General features: G+C 43.8%; 1 protein-coding gene across 5 annotated transcripts in view; it reads right to left on the bottom strand.

Annotated features, from left to right (window-relative positions):
• Window positions 1–20,150, bottom strand: part of MLLT10 (MLLT10 histone lysine methyltransferase DOT1L cofactor) — a 259,169-nt gene that overhangs the window by 100,302 nt on the left and 138,717 nt on the right. For all 5 annotated transcript variants that reach the window (XM_068235604.1, XM_068235601.1, XM_068235602.1 and 2 more), the window contains 2 exons: window positions 12,654–12,912; window positions 5,776–6,345 (listed from right to left, as the gene is read on the bottom strand). In XM_068235604.1, the coding sequence (XP_068091705.1) occupies window positions 5,776–6,345; window positions 12,654–12,912 (829 nt within the window). The remainder of the gene's footprint in view (window positions 1–5,775; window positions 6,346–12,653; window positions 12,913–20,150) is intronic.

Genomic DNA, 20,150 nt, shown 5'->3' with positions numbered 1-20,150 from the left:
AGAAACACCTGATTTGCTGCATGCTTGTTTAGAGGCTATGGCTAAAAGTATTAGAGGACCAGCAGGACAGCTATTTTTTAAAAGGAAATATATATGGCATCCTCCATATTCCTCTTGCTTCAGTTGTCCTTTATGTTACTCAATCCACTTCATAAATTAAAGTTCTAAAACATGAACTTTCTAGTGTACTTTGGAGCCTGATGTACTAGTCTTAAGCCCCATCTACACCATACAATTTTTTGTCCGACTTTATTCGATTCATTGATTCGATTCAATCCGACGTCTCCAATTGGGATTCGATTAGATACAATTTGCCTTAGCAAAACAATGGCAAATTGAATCTAATCCCGATCGGACATGTCGGATTGAATCGAATCAATGAATCAAATCAAATCGGACAAAAAATTGTATGGTATAGATGGGGCTTAAAAGTGGAACTTCAGCCTAAACATACATACAGTCATTAAGTTACATTAGTTATGCTAATTAGGCAAATGTTTGTGATTGCATGGGGGCAGCCATCTTTTTGGTTGATAGGAGGTGACAGGGAGCATGAGACACAGTTCCAACTGTCCTATCCCCCCCCCCCCCCTTCCCCCAGAAGACTTCTTTAGTATACTTTTAATAAATCCGCCCTTATGGGCACACAAACAGGAAATGAAAGCGCAAAGACATTCTATTATTTTTAACCTACTCAAACACTTATGGTAAGCCTTTTACACACACTACGTGTTTCTTGGCTGAGGTGGTTGGTCAGGGAGAATATCACAAATGCACAGCGACGCCCCCCCCCCCCCCCCCCCCCTCGCTCCACCACCAGCCCCCATCCCACTTAGTTAGCAAGAGACACAGACTGGTGGACCATCTTGGATGAGAACTGGCCAACCCTATTGTTCTCCTACTCACCCCACCCACTCTGTAATGTGATTCACTGTCATCTCTCCTCCCCCAGCAACAGAAAGCATCAATACCAAATAGACTAACACCGTTTCTGCACAGAACCTTGCCCCAAACTCTCACCCGAGGCACGGAGTCCTGATCCCAGTGATTGTGTGCATGGCACTTTCAGCTGGGGCCCTTTCCAAAAACCGCTTTTTCCTGGCATTTAAATTTCATGGCAAGCGTGCTAAACAGACACTCCCAATGGTCAAATTAGCACACATACCTACTAAGAACATGTATGCTCTCTACATGCTACTGGTAGGGGGAATAAAAAAAGCCAACCGTTCAGGATAGGGATCATGAATGGACAACCAATCACCACCTAATCTCTGTGGGTAGCCTTAATGTACTGCCACTACTTCACTTCTCAGTCAGAACTTCAATTTACACTGATAAATGTCTTATTTAATTGACCTCGTCTCAAGTGACCTCATCCGGCTGTGCGGAAGGCCCTAAAAGCCTCGGCTGTTCCGAGAAGCGCGCACTTGCCGTTAAATAATTATTATTTGTTCCTCCCGCTATTGTGGAGCTGAATGAGGCCCCTGGATTTTCAGATGTCGAGAGCTGGCTGGCGGTTTAATCTACAGAGTTCGCTCTTAAGGATGGCATCCTTCATCTTTCGCCTTGAAAAGAACCTTCTCGGCACAGACACAAGAAGGAAAATGTCACTCAATAACCGCTGCACGGCTTAAAAGCCCATTTACATTTAGACTTGTGGGTTCTGGTAGGTTCAAGGGAGGAAATAGTCTTCAGATGTATAGACCTCCTACCTAGCCATTGAATTAATGCAGTTACACTATAGAAGAGGGGAAAGCCTGGATATAAAATCTCGGTCAATACAGCATTGGGAGAGTTAAGTGCTCTTGTGTAGGTTCATTTTCTACCTAAACCAAACGGTGACTTTTCTTCTTTCCGGAGACAATGCCGCGGAGGAGAAAGCCGCTGTATTATTAGGAGCAAGTAAATTCCCAGCTGTGGTTTTCATATCTCATATTAAAAAAAAATAAAAGCCGCTCAGCTAGCCTTTGAGGCTTGCCACTTTACCGTTAAAGTGAACCTGTCACCTAACACAGGAACGAACAATGCTGCCAAAGGTTACAAGGTCGGGGTGTCAATAAAATACCTGTGATGAATGCAGAAACAATGCCTGCATACCTGGGGGAGTCCATGAATCCTACTGTGTTGCTGGACGGTCTGGACCTTGCTAAAGGCTCCTACACACCTCCAACTTTGGTTGTGCAAATCCACTGTCCACAACTGTATTTGGCAAACCCTCTACCCCCAACATCCTCAAACACCTTTTTAGCTAGAAAAACATGCTTGTTCATGCATGCTTGTTCAGGGCCTAAGGCTAAAAGTATCAGAGGATCAGCAGGATAGCCAGGCAACTGATATTGCTTAAAAATAAATAAACATAGCAGCATCCATAGCCCTCTCGCTTCAGTTGTCCCTTAAGGCCAGTACAGGTGCTAGAGTGTTCTTTGCTGAGGCTGGCCCAGGCAGTCTCTGATATGAATTTAGCATGTGCCCAGCAGCCTTGATATATCGCCAAAAGATCCAGAAAACCATATCCTCACAGCCAACCGCAATGGTCACACCTCCTCACCCCGCCCACCATTATGCGCCACTCCATCACTCTTCTCACCACTTCCATAGCAACAAAGGCTGTAGTCTATCAACACTTCTGTGCAGCACTCGACCCCAAATAAATGCCTGCTGGCCACAATCATAGTGCATGTGTACACACCTTTTCTTCCTAGTACAGAAGCAACACCCACATCCCTACCCATCAAAACAACCATATGCCAGCTCTGCATTACAGCAAAGGTTGCCTTATACTCATGTGGTTGGAAAAGGCCATGGCCATGCCTTGTGAAGTCCAGCCCCTGCCCATCAGACATGAGTCAGAGATGCACAAAGCAGCACTGATGTTTGGGCATGTATGGACAGTTGTGGGAGTGGCTAAAGTCACTTCTGTCCCAGGAAGTCCTGACTACAGATTCCCACAGCACTCTATAGTCTTGCTTTTCTAAACAAGCATTACAGGGAGAATGGCAAGTCTGTCTACAATACATCCTTGCCCCTTAGGACCAACATGTCAGGTTTGATACCGGGAAACTTTATAAATATATAGTTTTCCCTAAAAAAGCTTTTTTGTAGCATACATTTACATTCCGTGGAAACGTTTGACCAGCCGTGGGGGGAGTGGCAGCTGCCAAGCTAGAGGGGTATAGCAGGCAGAACGGAGGTGGCAGCGGTCGGCGGGATGTGTACCCCCCCTCCCCCACCTGGGTCCCCCATCCCCGCTTTCCCCTTTAGGTAGTTTGCGCAAAAGTAATTAAAATGTCTGTATGCGTAGAGCGGGGAGCTTACCTTCTCTCTACGTCCGCTCGCCGTGTCACTGCCTGCAATGCAACCTCTATACTTCGGAGGGCGGCATTGCAGACAGTCCCCTCCCCGCCGACCGCTGCCACCTCACTCCTGCCTGTATACCCCTCCAGCATGCCCCCCCCCCCCAGGCTGTGACACAGAAACGTATCAGTTTCTGTGTCCAAATCTGCCTGTGTAGAGGGGGATCCGTTTTTCTATTGCCTGCCATTACCCCTCCGTGTATCAGGATCCAGATCCATTGCCTGAAAATGCAGCAGATCCGGACCTTCCGTTCAGGTTTTAAAAACTGGTCCCCGCAAACGCAGATGGATCCGGTTTTTGTTTGGGTGAAGACGGCTGCTATTTTTAACATTGCAATCTGTGCCTCTGGTTGGATACGTTTCCGTACCTAGTGTGGACAAGGCCTTAAAGTGAATCCCGAGGTTAGAGTGATATGGAGGCTGCTGTATTTTTAAACAATACCAGTTGCCTGGCAGTAGTGTCAGAAGTACACCAGAAACAAGCATGCAGCTAATCTTGTCAGTTCTGACTATATTGTCAGAAACACCTGATCTGCTGCATGCTTGTTCAGGGTCTATTGCTTGAAGTATGAGAGGCAGAGGATCAGCAGGACAGCCAGGCAACTGGTATCTCTTAAAGTGGACCTGAACTCTTGCTCAGGACAGAAGGAAAACAGAGAAATGTATGTACCCTGTATGTATAGTATAGCCTGTCAAATTTCCCCTTATCTGTGAATAATCACAAGATGTAATATGATCACTCATCCATGTCAGCTGACTGCCACGGCAGAAAGGTAATTGGTAAACACAGGATGTTAACAATATGTCTGCTCCCATGAAAGCAGGAAGTAGACACACTGCAGATTTATTGCAGGATTTGTATCAGCTGTAACAAATAAATGTTTTTTCTTTAAAGATTATTATGCTGTTGCTTATCTTTAGAGCGGAGAGAGAGTTCTGAGTTCAGGTCCGCCTTAAAAGGAAATAAATATGGCAGCCCACATATAATTCTTACCTTGGGTTCACTTTAAGCCAAATAATCAGAACAGCCAGGCAAATGGCCTTATAAAGGCAAAGCAATATAGTGAGCTAGAAAGTCAGGTTCCCATTCTCCAACCCCCCCCCCCCCCCCCCCCTTTTTTTTTTGTAAAGGCCAGTTTCATTCATTGTGCACTGGAATGGCAAGTTTTAGTTTAGACATGAGAGATCACAGTCACACATTGCTGCACTTCTATCAGGCTACAATTTCACAAATTTTACAGTGTGGATTCAAAACGCTTCATCAATTCATCGATGTATAACTGCGCGTGCGGCATTATTACTGCTATTTACTCTAAACGTCTGTGGTCTCTGAAGTAGCACAGAAAGTACCCGAGCCTCAAGGAAATGGTTTATCAATACTTTTAAAGGTCATTGGGAAACTAAACTTAAAATCATCCTCCCCTCAACTTACACTGCGTCTGAAATAACCGCCCTGCACTCCTTGTGATGGAAAACAAAGCAGTGCAAAAATAACTTGTTTTGAAGCCAAAAAGCTGATCTATCGACACCAACATGTCCAATCCATTAAAGGGGCACTATGGCGAAAACATTTTAAATTTAAAATACGTGCAAATATAAACAAATAAGAGGTACGTTTTTTCCAAAGTAAAATGAGTCATAAATAACTTTTCTTCTATGTTGCTGTCACTTACAGTAGGTAGTAGAAATCTGACAGAAGTGACAGGTTTTGGACTAGTCCATCTCTTCATAGGGAAATCTCAGCAAGGCTTTTATTCTTTATAAAGATATTCCCTAAAAAGGATTCAAACAGATGTTGGCCAGCTTCCCTGCTCGCGAAACAGTTTTTTGGCAGCTGGACAGAGCAACTGCCATTCACTTAGTGCTTTTGAAAATAAATAAATCCGTGAGAATCCCCTATGAAGAGATGGACTAGTCCAAAACCTGCCGCTTCTGTCAGATTTCTACTGCCTACTGTAAGTAACAGCAACATAGGAGAAAAGTGATTTATGGCTCAATTTATGGCTCATATGTTTACATGTATTAATATTTTCGCGACAGAGGTCCTTTAAGTTTCTCAGAGTGACGGACACTTACCTGGGGACTCTACCGGCTCCCTGCAGCAGTCTTCCAACGATCCGCCGTTACCCGCCGCCGGTCCAATTTGGCATCTGATCTAACTACGGCTGTGCAGCCAGTACAATAAAACTCATACTGTGCCTGCGCAGTAAGCTCCCGATGATGCGCACGGGAGAGCGAGCACTATTTGTCTTGTTAGACGAATATCAGACCAGGACCGGCGGCGAGGAACCGAGGATCGTAGGAGGACAGTGCAGGACATGACAGCTGCAGGGGGCTGGTAGAAGAAGTAGAGAGGAAGTTCTGAGTTTAGGTCCACTTTAAGCATAAACAGAAATCTATACTAGTAGCCTTTTTCCCGTACCTGATCCCACAGGAGATGAGCCCACGCTCAGACTCTGCAGGCTTCCATTCCTGAGCAACGTAGGGGACCTCTGAAGGCCGGAGCTGGCTATACTGCCTGCAGCAGAAGCCACAGAGGAGGTGGGAGAGGCACAGGAGACAGAGATATGGGCGGCTGCTTCCTGATTCTTGCTTCCTTTCGGCCGGCCAGGCCCGTGCCTGCCCTGCTTACTTCCCTTCCGCTTCTTCTCTTTCACGCCCTCCTCTTCCATCATGGAGGATTGTACCCGCTTATATCCTGATACAGAAAGGCTGGAATTTGCGTAGTCCCCAGAAACGACATCAAAGTTTTTGGTCTGGAAAGACATGACGGGATTGGTTGGGAGGTTCATGAGGGAACTGAAACTGTTGATTGTCCCATCCTGCAGCGCCGGCTCCCCTTTAGGTGCGTCTTTGGTTGATGACAGCTGCTGGGGATGGTGATAACTATCAGTTCTCATTTCCGACTCGGAAAAGCTCAGAAAGTCTTGTGGTGACTGCACGGAACTTCCAGAGGATGACTTTACACTGCTCGGGGTTCCTGAAAAACTACCTGGGAAGAGAAAGCAACATAAAATGGGTTTTATTTATGGATTTTTATTTTCAATATTTTTTTTATTGGAATTTCCAAAAAAAATTTAACAATATGCCAAGACATATTAAAACAATATAAAAATAAACTTACTTTTTACATTACAGCAGTCCAATGAGAAATATACTGTTGATTTTTCAAATATACATTCAGTTTCAGTTATACATAAACAGTGTATAATAACTTTCCCTTATAAATCAATGGCTAGTATCTCTTAAGATGATTGCTGAGTTTAGTATACTTGTTGCTATTTAGTTCTTAAAAGGTTAAATATGTGCATCTCTACACTTTTATTTATGGATTTTCTGTGCATTCCACATTCTGCAGCATTACAGAAAACCATCAAAAGACACTCACATCTAATGTTCCTATAGCAGTTATGTATACACAATCTGTGTATATAACCTATCTGTGTGTGTGTGGGATAAAATGGGAAACTGGAGCAACCAAATAAAACAAAAACCACACAAAGGAAAAACATGCCACCTCCATGTAAAAAGGGTGTTTAGCTGGACTCCACGTAAAGCAGACCTGAACTCAAAACTTCCTCTCTGCTCTAAAGAATACGCAACAACATGACAACTTTTAAAGGAAATCTGAAGTCAAAATAAACTTCTGATATAATGATTTGCATGTGTAATACAGCTAAGAAAATCATGATATAATGACTCGGTTGTGTAATACGGATAGTTCATAGAACATTCAAAGTCAAGAAAATAGTGTCATTTTTATTTTCAGGTATTTAGCTTTTTTATAACATTGCATCATTCTCTAATAATTGCAGTTTCCACAATACACTCAGCATTTAGAATGATTTCACAGAGCAGGCTAATGACCCTTTAAACTTTTCTCTGCAGAAAAAACAAACAAAGAAGAAACAATGGCATTTGAGATAAGAGCTTCCAAAGACAGTGCTGTCCACAACTTAAAGTCGCAGAGCTCAGAAGAAGCTCTTTTGCTAAGATTAGTGTTTAGATAACAACTGAAGTTTCTTAATGCTGGGAATACACGGCTCGATTTTGAGCCATTGAGATGGCTCGATAGATAATTTCCGACATGTCTGATCTCCCGCCTGATCGTTTTGCCGCTCGATTCCGGATTGAGGTGAATGGAAAAAGATAAGACAAAATAACAGAAGATAAGAAAATTGACTGCGGAATCGAGCAGCGAAACGATTGAGTGGTAGAATCGAGCAGCAAAATCTAGCCGTGTATGCCCAGCATAACTCTTCCTGTACTGGAAACAATATGAGACTCATATCTGTAATGTTTTATTTTTCACTTCAGTGTCACTGTAAAGAAAAACATTTCTTTGTTACAGATAAGAAAAATGAGCTCCTGCGCCAAATAGCAAACAATACCACCAAACCGTTAACAATAAAACCGTATAAAACTTCACACAATCATAAAATCATATGCCCATATGGGTGTCAATCTTTACATAGAGAAAATATACACATTGTGCACAAATGAGCTCCTGTTTCACAGCTAGTATCAGGTAATGGATAGATATCACACCTCTCCCCTATTGACACCCACCAAGAAAAAAAACTTAAAGGGGAACTTCAGCCTAAACAAACATACTGCCATCAAGTTACATTAGTTATGCTAATTAGAATAGATAAGTAATCTAATCTCTTACCCACCCTGTTTTAAAAGAACAGGCAAATGTTTGTGATTCATGGGGGCTGCCATCTTTGTCATGGGGGCAGCCATCTTTTTGGTTGAAAGGAGGTGACAAGGAGCAGGAGACACAGTTCCAATTGTCCTGTGTCCTGATTACCCCTCCCAGCTGCACATGCTAGGCTTCAAATGTCAAATTCAAAATGTCTAAAAAAAAAATTGCACCAAAAAAGCAGAACGAGAACAACAACATCAGAAATCCCATCATGCTTTGCACAGCATCAGGGAAAAAAAGCCCGGGCAGTTTTCTTCTGTGCAGCTAAAAATGAGGCTTGTATAAGAGAAACAAAGTTCTGATGCTGTGAAACTGTTAAAGAAACACCAAGCCTTTTCAGTGCTGCTGAGTCGATTTTTAGTCCGGAGGTTCACTTTAACAGGAACAGTGCTCCAATCTTGTCCACACTGCAATCTGCCGACCGAAACCTGATCCTGGGAGCACCCAGCTATGGGCTCAAGTTTTCAAATGTGTGCCTAGATCCTCTCCCCTGTACCATGGGGTCACAATGCAAATCTCCAGCGAAGGATCGGCACCACAACCAGTATTAATAGCTCAAATACTTTATTTAGATCATTAAAAGACCAGCAACTTGCTGGTCTTTTAATGATCTAAATAAAGTATTTGAGCTATTAATACTGGTTGTGGTGCCGATCCTTCGCTGGAGATTCACACGGCAATCTGCAGCATACTGTATGTGTGCATACAAAAAAACTGTCTGCAATTCAAACACACCTCCATTCTCAATGATAGCTGGTGTGATGTAAAAAGGAGACATCCACTGTGTCTATGGTTATGATCAAAATTCAGCAAATCAGTACATTCATCTTGCAGCGGTTGTTATGGTAATGTAAAGCGATATCCGCCGTATTCGCTGTGATCAGAGTACAATAACTCACATTTGTAGCAGGTGGACGAGTGGAGGAGACTGCTTGGTCTCGGAGTAGGTTGCTTAAGCTGCTTTCCCCGCCCCATCGCACCACAACACACAAAATCACAAACATATGAACCTGCGGCAGAGTGTGCAACAGGGTCATATACATAGCGCCACACCCTGCACCCCCCTCGCTCACTGATGCACCCCCTGCTGGACAGGAAGTATATCACTGGGACTACCGGGGACTACCATCTTATTCTGTCGTTCCACGTATGCATGCTGCAACACTGGCCACCTTTTTTAAAATGATGCGTCGCCCATTGGCTTACATTACTTCCCCAAGTGCGGAAGTCTGGTGCATGCGTGCATTTGGGGTAATGGAGAGGAATGCAATGCAGGAATCCTAGGTAAGTGTAACAGGGGCCTTAATTATTCATACACCTTCACCCCAATGTCTCTGGAGTCAAAAAGCTGGATTTACCAGTAATACAAGTCCAAGCAGAAAGCTAACCGCACAATCAGAGCAATCTGTCTCCCATACAGCCGCACACATCCCAGAATGATGTCGTTATAAGACCAAAAGCAGACATGAGCACGCAACTCTACACTGTATGAGAATAAAATCCCATTAATACAAGTTTTCCAACCCAATCTGGTCTTTGGCTTTCCCTGCACTGCTCGGGTATCGGCAGTAAATATTACAAAGATAGTTCCCCTTTACACTGTGAAAGGAGAAGCTTTAAGACAAGCGCTATTTTGTCACTTAATTAGCAGCTATGTAAAATGGGTTTCCATTAGCCGATCTGACTGTCACCATCTGTCTTTCTGTTACCCTTTTGTTTTTACAGCTGCTGCTAAGAGCTCATTAGGATTCTATAAGTTCCTCTAATCCTATACAGAGATGGAAGGGATTTCTGGAATTTCTCTCTCTTTTTCAACAGAAACTGAATTATGCTGGATGTGACACTTGGAAATTGGTACAGAGAGAGAGACGTTACAGAGGAGCTGGAGCCGCAGCAGGGAAGCCGTGCCAGATGATTAGGTAATCCGGTAACGGGAGCACCGCACAGGTACATCAGGAGAAAGGCATATAAAAGGAAATGCAAAGGATTCCTTAAACTTTATGGAATGCTTCCCTTTTTCTTGGGGGGGGAGGGAGGGGGGAAGGGTATGATAAAATTAAGTACTTAACCACCTAACGGCCGCGTCACGCCAATTGGCTTGAACGTGGCGGCAGCCCCAGGACCGCCTAACGCCAATTGGCGTCAAGTCCTGGGGCGGGGATTTGCAGGAGATCTCGCGCGCCAATGCATGCGCATCTCTTATTGAATGCGATTGCTGCTAGGAGACTATTAGATGTTGAAACCGCCGTCTATTTACATGTACAGTGCTGCGATCTACGGCAGCGCTGTACAGGGGACAGCCGTGTGGCAGGCTCAGGAGTGTTCGTCTGTCATAGGCTGATGCATATGACAGCCGATCACAGTGAATGGCTGGCCGGGGGAGGTAAGGAGGGCTGGCCCCCCTCAAAAAAAGAAAGAAAAAAAAGCTAATTTTAAAAAATAAATAAAAATATTTATAAAAAAATAAACACTCTAGGAGCGATCCGAGCCCACCAATAGAAATCTCTGTTGGTGGGCAGAAAAGGGGGGGGGGGAATCACTTGTGTGCTGAGTTGTACAGCCCTGCAGCGAGGCCTTAAGCCCAATCTACACGATACGATTCTTTATACGATTCTATTTACGATCCGATTAAATCCAACCTGTCCGATTAGGATTCGATCCGATTCAATTCGATTTGCCATTGTTTTGCAATGGCAAATCGAATTGGATCAAATCCTGATCGGACATGTCGGATTTAATCGGATCGTAAATAGAATCGTAATAGAATCGTATAAAGAATCGTATCGTGTAGATTGGTCTTAAAAGTTGCAGTGGCCTAAATTGAATAAAAATAGCCTGGTCACTAAGCTCACGGTCCTCAAGTGGTTAAAGTAAGCTGTGGCTCATTACTAAAAAAAAAAAAAAAAAATACCTTCTCCTTTTAACAGTTAAATATTTAGAGGCTTTTACTGCCCTATGTCCATGGCCTGCTGTCTGCAGAAAGAGTAGGCAAATAAGGACTGTTGTATTTAGCTGTAGCAATGAGAAAACAAAAGTTTTCATCAGCAGGGGGAGATAGTAGGACACTGTTCTTCAAACAGTTTAGAGAAGTCACACTTGGTTACCTTACACCTTCCCCTGGATAAATCAGGGCAGAGGGAAGGGGAGGGTGGAAAATGACAGCTCCCACAGCTATTAGAAACCAGAAAAACCTGCAGGAGGAAAAAAAAAAAGCTGTTTTCGATCCCTTTGAGATCCAATGGATAAGGCAGTTAACCACTTTACCCAGGATTGGTCCAATCCTGGGTAAAGTGGTTAACTGCTTTATCCATTGGATCTCTTAGGAGGATACCCTTGTCTTCCTATGCCAAGCCATTCAAAAGCAGGGACCCCCAAGCATGGCTCCACTGCGCCTGCGCAGTAACATAGACCAGCTCGGGCTTTGTTGGGTAAAGTCGAGCCCGATTGAGTCCCTGTTGCTGTGCAGCATGATCTGTCCCCGGTTTTTTGCTGTGAAAACCCAGCAGGTCCGTGCTACTGCGCATGCCTGGGCCGTCAACAAGCTGTTTTTCTGACAGGACAGTGAAGGAATATCGAGGAGGAGTGGGACGGGGGAAACCTCTGCTCATCCAGAGGATTCCCTCTATTGGGTAACCACCCAAACTGGGCACTTTATTCCCCTACAGCTTTCCTTTAAAGTGGACTTGAAGTCAGAACTTCCTCTCTGCTCTAAAAGATACACAACAGAATAATAACATTTAAAAGGAAAACATTTCTTTGTTACAGCTGATAAAAATCCTAAAATAAATCTGCACCATTTCTACTTCCTGCTTTCATGAAAGCAGACATAGGGATAACATCATGTGCTTTCAAATGAGCTTTTCTGCCTTCTCTGCCATGGCAGTCATGTGACACAGGGGAGGATTAATTACAACTTGTGATTAGACACAAATGAGGGGGAATTAAACAGGCTAAACCAGGAGTCCCCAAACTTTTTCCGTGAAGGGTTGAGGTCAACATACTTCAGACAGCTGGGAGGCCGGAACATCCATAAAATGATGATGAAAAACATTACATTGAATCAGGTATTGATTCCCCCCCCAATCATGTCTGGAGGAGAACGCCCAGCAGCAGCCATTCAGTCATGCGGCGCGCGAAGAACGTCTTTGTGCACCAGACAGTGAAGCATACCCAGGTGACAACCTGCTGTCCAATTGGACAGCAGTGTCACCTGATGAATAATTGAATTGGAAACCAGCGAATGACTGCTCGCTAGCTTCTACAGTATGTGAATGGGTGGGGCCAGCACTGCTATTCTATATGTGGGCTGCTGATATTTAAAGGTGCAGTGGGCGGGCCACATCTATGAGTTATACATTTTGTGTTCGTGGGCCAGTGAAAAAGCCTCGGGGGCCGCTTTCGGCCCACGGGCCCATAGTTTGTGCTAAACTTTCTAAATACATACAGGGTGCATTGGCTAGGTTTTCCTTCTGTCCCCTGTAAGCGTTCAGGTCTACTTTAACTAGAAGTAAGCCGATTGTTTCAGTATTCCTGGTAACATCCTGTCTGCTCAGTGGTCAGTCCTTTCTGCCCTAACAGTGCGCTACTGTTACCTTGCTGGAATGGACTGGTGGCCGCTGCGGACCCTGTGGAATTGCGTGCTCCGGCAGACTTGCGTCCGCGCTGCATGGAGTTGGGACTTGCCGTCTTCTTGGCTCTGCCCTCTGACGTGCGTGCTTCCAAAGCGTCTTTCACACTCGAGGGAAGTGCAGAAACCTCCTGGAAATTTGCATTCGTGAACCGCGCAGCGGTCTCCTCTAAACGCTTTACAGAACTTGAGACAGAGGCGGTGTTGGTGATGGAGGAATAGGCCTGAAAGAAGAAAACAAAAGGAATGGGTCATGCATCATAGAATAAAACACACACTGTCAGAGGTCATCGTCCATCAAAAGCCCTTGTCAAAATACACAGTAAGCTGGTGAAAATTTGATAAAATGAAAAAGGAAGTCTAGTGAGTTTGGCTCCAGCCTCGTCCCTATAGGTCAGTGAAGTCACCAATCACAATAAGGACCACCCCTTAGACTTGTGCCCAATTCACACTGGGAATGGCAACACGCTAGTAAAATCACTGGCGTTTTGCAAAGCATTTTTTCCTGTGATTTTTCACTCTATGGGAAAGCGATTTTGGAGCGATTACATTTCGTGATTCAGTGAAATGCAACTGCTCCAAAATCAATAAAAAAATGCTGCCTGCACAGTGTTTGCGATTTCAGCAAATGACTAATCGCTGGCGATCGCAACAGCATGAGCACTACCAGTGATTTGCATTGCCAGGCATAGCGCTTTTTCAAGCACTTGTGATTTACAGACAAGCTGAAATCACTAGTAAAACCCTCCAGTGTGAATGAGGCTTTGGGAGGATGGAAGAGGGGGGTTCAAGGACTACCTCTGCAAGGGAATTCAAAATGAGCACACTGATTCAGCAAGCTTATGATTCTAGGAGATTGGAACTACTCATCACTTGGCATGCTTTTTTTACTGAAGGCAACCGCTGATCACATATAGCTTCAAAGGATACCCGAGGGGACGTGTGACATGATTAGATAGACATGGGTATGTACAGTGCCTAGCACACAAATAACTATGCTGTGTTCCTTTTTTTCTTTCCCTGCCTGAAAGAGTTAAATATCAGGTATGTAAATGGTTGACTCAGTCCTGACTCAGACAGAAAGTGACTACAGTGTGACCCACACTGATAAGAAATTCCAACTATAAAACACTTTCCTAGCAGAAAATGGCTTCTGAGAGCAGGAAAGCGATAAAAAGGGTTATTAGTTCATAGATTTTAGCGCTGGCATACTTCACTGAATGTGTCATTGAGCAAAAACAAAAAAACTGTTGAAACTTAGAGTCGATTTAAACAGAAAACAAAACTGGAATATCTTAAAATGTCATTTTTAGAAGAAGGAAGATAGATACAATTGTTTATTTCACTAGTTTATTTTCGCCTTAGGTGTCCTTTGGCCTCGGCTCACACAGGCATCTCAGGGCAGCAGCGTCTCGTGTAGCAGACACCAAATGCTTTTTGCTACTGAGCAGAAAAGAATCTGGGAACCTTCAGCTACGGTTCCTGGCGTTTCGTCTTCAAGAAGCCGATCCCGGACACTACTTTGAGACGATGAGATCTACAGCGGCGTTTACACGAATGATGGGAAACACAGTTACTGTCACAGCGTGCGAAACGATGAAACATGAGGTGTTACAAACGCTGACGTTCAGCAGCATTTGAACTGCACATGAACAGCACTCATGGCCAGCAGACGAGATGCTGAACTGGATGACAAGCTGTCCATCTGAACAAGGCCTTGAGAAGCACCATGGAGACAAGACAGCAATCACATTGGGGAAGGAGTAATTAGAGATGTCCTATGCGAACTTGCTGGGGATGACAGCAGGCAGTATACTATATAGTCTTACTATACAATAGGAGGTAGTGACCCACTACAGAGTACTCGCTTTATAAAGAAATCTAAACTTCCGCAGAAAAAAAAATGAAAAAGTCCCTCTTGAGGCAGGTGAGTTACCTGACCACCTGAAATTCTTACTGAGAGCTGGGTGTATCTGCAGATGAACTGCACAAATTCTGAAAAAGGTGTTAAAATTCACCAGTAAATCATGACACTTAAATCATGACATGCCTAAAAAAATAAAGCTTGGCTTACAACCTATCAGAGTGGCAGCGTATGCGTATAGGAAGAATACATTGGTACCCCTGCCATGTCTGCTGCACTTTGGAGTGGAGGAGTGCCATTCTATGGCAATGTATCTGAAAGCTATCTACCTTCCTTCACACAGTTCCATGACATTGGCCTCAATTCACTATTATCATGCTGGAGATAATAAGGCAAGAGAAAACTTACCTCCACATAGTGAGAGAGTTATCTTATCTCTTCATTCCTTACGTTACCTCCTCTGTAGTTAATTTACCTCCTCTGTAGTTAAGTTACCTCCTCTGTAGTTATTTTCCCACGCAGCTAATGAACAGCCTGTCTTTAACTCTGGAGTTATTTTAAGGATTAAAGAGTTAACTTAAAGACAGAAGAGTTAACTTTAGGTTTGCCTGAGGTAAAATGTTTCCTGAATACTACATGCCTTATCACCATGGTAACAACTCTAGAAGAGTTATTAAAGACAGGAGATAAGCTTAGTGAATTGAGGCCATTATCTCAATAAAATATATTTATTATAGTGCCATCCGAGCACAATCCTGCTTTCTTAAAGGATACCCGAAGTGACATGTGACATGATGAGATAGACGTGTATGTTCAGTGCCAAGAGCACTTATAACTATGCTGTGTTCCTTTTTTTCTTTCTCTACCTGAGGTATGTAAGTGGCAGTTCCTGTCAGAGTCAGGACTGGGTCAGACTACAGTATTACCCTCACTGATAAGTAATTACAACTATAAAACGCTTTCCTAGCAGAAAATAGCTTCTGAGAGCAGGAAAGAGATAGAACGGGTCAATAGTTCATAGATTTTAGCTCTGGCATACTTAAATGAATGTGTCATTGAGCAGAAACAATGAAACAGTGAAAACTTAAAAAGTGGATTTAAATATAAAAGAAACCTGTGGGATATCTCATCAGTCTATTTTCACCTCGGGTATCAGAACTATTTAAAAGCAAACCTGTCACCAAAGATAAGAATCACCATGAAGTCATTTCCTGGCATTTATATGAACCAGTCATGAGGGGAATACGGAGGCCTCTGCATCGCTAGGCATAAAGATTTGGGCCTTAGCCCCGAATCTACACTGAGGTGTGCCCATTTTATGGCAAGCTACGACCGCCACAGGGATGCCTCGGATCTTTCAAGAACCTAGGAATGCTCCTACTCAAAGACACTCACTGTATGGTGACAAGAGGAGAGGTCATCCAGAGTAGAGGGTTCAGGAGATGTGATCACAACAACCACTCACTCGTCCAATGCAAAAACAAAAAAAACAAAAAGTGAGAAGTGAATACTCATCCTCCACATTCATGTAGCTCAGAAGACCGCTATCCTGAAAAACTCATTTCCTAGCAAACAAGGGTGAGGAGGCGCAGAGGATAGTAAAAATCCATCAAAAGCACAATAAAAATAGAAAAGATGGAGGTGGCTTACCTCTCCAATGACTAACAAGATGAATAAAAGTAGATTTTATTTGCACAGGCAACGTGTTTCATGGGTACAAGCCCACTTCCTCAGGCCAATAAAAGTGCCCCTGTTTAAAAACCCAACAGCACGGAGCGCCTCTGTTCTTTTAAAGGCACTTTTATTGACCCGAGGAAGTGGGCTTGTACCCACGAAATGCATTGCCTGTGCCAATAAAATATACTCCATCTCATTGGAGAGGCAAGACACCTTCATCTTTTCTATTTTTATTGTGTTTTTAATGAAGTTTTATCCATCCTGGGCGACTTTACACCCTGTTTGATAGTTTCCCTCCCCCTTCCCATGGGGGCTTATTTGGACCACAGTGACTGTGCCACCTGCAGTGTCAGTTAATTTTTCCAATAGTAGAACCAATCCTCACCAGGTTATACCTGGAGTACCCGAGTGGAGACAGGTTTTTGTTCTCCATCTGCTTCATGTGGTTGGTTACCCCTATTGCAACCTACTTTTGGCATATGTATTAGTAAACCATCAGTGAGTTCGGCGTAGGGCGAGCCAAATGACGGATCTCCCTGCTGCCACTAAACTTCCTGGCGGCGTTAAACAGAAACCGTGACCAAGAATTGAACTTCATCCCAATCAGTAGCTGATACCCCCTTTTACATGAGAAATCTATTCCTTTTCACAAACGGATCATCAAGGGGCTCTGTATGGCTGATATTGTGGTGAAACCCCTCCCACAAAAAGCTCTGAGGACCTTGGTCCTGGCAGTTTCCTGTCTGTGAACTTAGTTGCATTGTGGGAAATAGCTGTTTACAGATGTTTCCAACTGTCAAAAAAGCATGCAGCAGCTACTTCCAGTGACATCACCTGCCAGCAGTAAAAATGTCACCATGTGATAAATATCAGAATGTAAATCAGAGAGAGGAAATATTTTACAATGGGCAAACACTGACTAAATAATTTATAAAGAAATATTGTAAAAATGAAGCACTTTTTTTTATTACATTATTTTCACTGGAGTTCCTCTTTAAATACTATTCAACCTCCGAGTGGTCGCAACTCAAAGAGAGGTGTAATTCGGGGTCCAGCGACCACCAAAGCTCAGAATTACCCTTACACCTTTACCCTTTTGGCGCCCAGCACTAAGCACCGTGCTCCAAAACCACCACCTGAAGTCAGGTTCGTGCACACGTTATCTAATGTGAAAGAGGCCTAAAGACTGGTGACATATTGCGCTATTGGGCTCCTGTTCTCTCTGGGTTTTATTTCTAAGGTATACGTTCACCTCGCTCCCTCTCCTATTTCCTGGCAAGGTTGCACTTTCATGCTATACAGCAAAAACAGCAGAGATTGGATGCAATGCAGCAACATCATTTTTAGGACTTACGTACACCCATAAAACTAAACAACAGAGTTTGGAAAAGTTTGCCCACAGTGCACAGCAGAAAGCGAGGCTACAGACACAGGGGACAGCAGACACGGCAATGACTGTAATCTGCACTGATCAATTACCATGATTACATTATAAGAGGTCCAATCAATAAAAACATTAAACACGCCTGCCTAATTACACAGAGGTGATCCCGCGTAAGGACGAGGGCCGCCACACGCTTTGCCACAGGAAACAAATTACGGCCAAGCAATTGCCACGTCCTCACAATTATTTACCAATTACAATCAACAAACACAAACCACAAGAGACTACAATTACTTGTATTACCCCTCGTTTATGTGATACCTGTACCTTTACACGATGGAAGAGATTACGTCCAGCTATCTATGTAATTACCAACCTACCGGTCATTTCCAAATGCCACAGTGTAAAGGTGGCCACTAACGGTCCAATTTGTAGCGAAAAATCGTTCGAGCGATCAGAAATTCTGATCGGATTAGTTGAAAATCTCCATTGGTGGACATAATAGATTATGAACGAGTGAAAAAAATGTCGTCCGAATGAATTTTTGTCGAACTAAAATGTGGATTTTCTTGTTGGTTGTGATAGAAAGGAAGGAAAGATTGGTTCGTTGCCGGTGTAGTGAACTATGTATTACAATATTTCACTTCCGATCAGAATTTCTGATTGCTCGAACTATTTTTCGCTAAAAATTGGACCGTTAGTGGCCAGCTTAAGGAGGGCATCAATAACGTCACACAAAGCAGTTGGGGTATGTAGAGGGCCCAGCTTCGTAAAATGAAAAAAGTGTAGGGCCGGGGAAATGGAGAGTGGAGTCAATATAGTTAAGTGGCTCCCAGAGCACAATGAAGTGAAACTTAAAGGGCCTATTTCCACACAGGTGCAGCGTCAGTTTCTGAATCGACTGCGACATCCATGCTGCTGCGAAGCTGCAGCCAAATGGCTAACTGCAGCAGGCTGTCCGAATCCCACCAGCATGCAATTCAGATTGCAAGCCTACTGACGGAATAGGCAGAGTTACCCCAGCCAACTTGGATGCAGGGAAACTCAGCAGCTTCCCCAGTAATGGAAGCGGGCCTGAAATGAAACTAAACCGCCACTATTCACAAACAAGGCTGTGGAGTCAGTATAAAAAACATCCAACTCCTCAGTTTAAGATACCACCTACTCCAGGTACCCAAAGCCTCAGCCCTTTTTTACAAATGCATTATGGTGTTAGGTGTGGGGAGTTGGAACAATTTTTTTTTTATCTTTTGTGAAAGTGACAGGATCTAGTGCTGTTTTGGCCCCACCCACTCTCCACATGTGAATAAACTCCTTGCTAGACCTGCCTCCCACATAATGTAAGCACACTCCTGACTGCATTTCTCACTATTTCACCAAGCCCTTTGCATTGGTGAGGATAGCTAGGTAGGCCGTATACATATGATTCAGCCACCAGGAGATTTGGGTGCCAGATAAAGCCGATAAATGGGTCACCTTGCTCCTACACAAGTACCGGCGGCGTTAATTACTATTCCCTCTCCAGGTTGTCGTGAATAGTGGGAAAATATGTCATTCAGCTATTGCCGAATAACAGTGCTTTTATAGTAATTTGTGCTCAGACTTTTGATGGTGCCCAAATTACTCACCGAGTGCCGCTATAACCGTACAGTAATTCCTAATACAGCTTACGATGGGGCCGGCTGCCCCAAAATCTCTGGCGCTAGTTTTAAAGCACTCAGGGTAGGCCTGACCCTCTATGTAACATTGAGGAAGTATTTGAGTCAAAACGGCAAGCATAAATAAAAAGGAGGGGAGGACTGTAAAAACTGTCTTGGAGCTTTATCAGTGATTGTTATTTTGGCGAATTGTTTGGGTGTGGATTACCACTGCTGAGCAACAACCAACGGGACTAGGATGCCATGCACTGTCCTATGAACAGCAAAAACTGAGGAAACATGAAACACTCTGGTCGACTGCTTGTCGTCCACATTATGCATGGTACACATCATGCAAATTTTCTATCAGATCGGCGGGACATTTCCCATCGTTCGTTGATTTCCAGCAGTCCAATCTCCTTCTGATCGAGAAAGGGATCAATTATGAGATCAGTACTGCACAAAATCGATCCCTTTCTTAATTCGAAGCAGATGAGACAGAAAATTTCCTGTCGATCTGATGGGAAAATTGAATGGTGTGTACCAGGCATTGAATCAGATGCCGGTACAGACACCAAATTTACTACCCAATCACAAGCAATCGCTGTCTGTACGTACCTTGACCAGTCTACATGAATACACTTAGTAGTAAAGCGTACCTTGCGGGATGGATCTCCTAGGCTCCCTTCTCTGGACACCGACTACTTGCTGATTTGCACAGTTCAACCATCTACTTTGCAGCTGTTCAGAGACCAATGACGTGAATGGAAGTAAAGCCTTTTCTCAGCAAATCGGGAAAACCAGAAGAGTTGTAAAGGTAACCTGTCCTCAAACAAGGAGTGCTAAACCCACTCTCACAGGATCACTCACACTAAACTGTTCCTGCATGAACATCCTGCC

This window comes from Hyperolius riggenbachi, chromosome 5, assembly GCF_040937935.1.
Source record: "Hyperolius riggenbachi isolate aHypRig1 chromosome 5, aHypRig1.pri, whole genome shotgun sequence".
NCBI classification, from domain to species: Eukaryota; Metazoa; Chordata; class Amphibia; order Anura; family Hyperoliidae; genus Hyperolius; species Hyperolius riggenbachi.
This window is presented reverse-complemented; position numbering and strand designations above follow the sequence as displayed.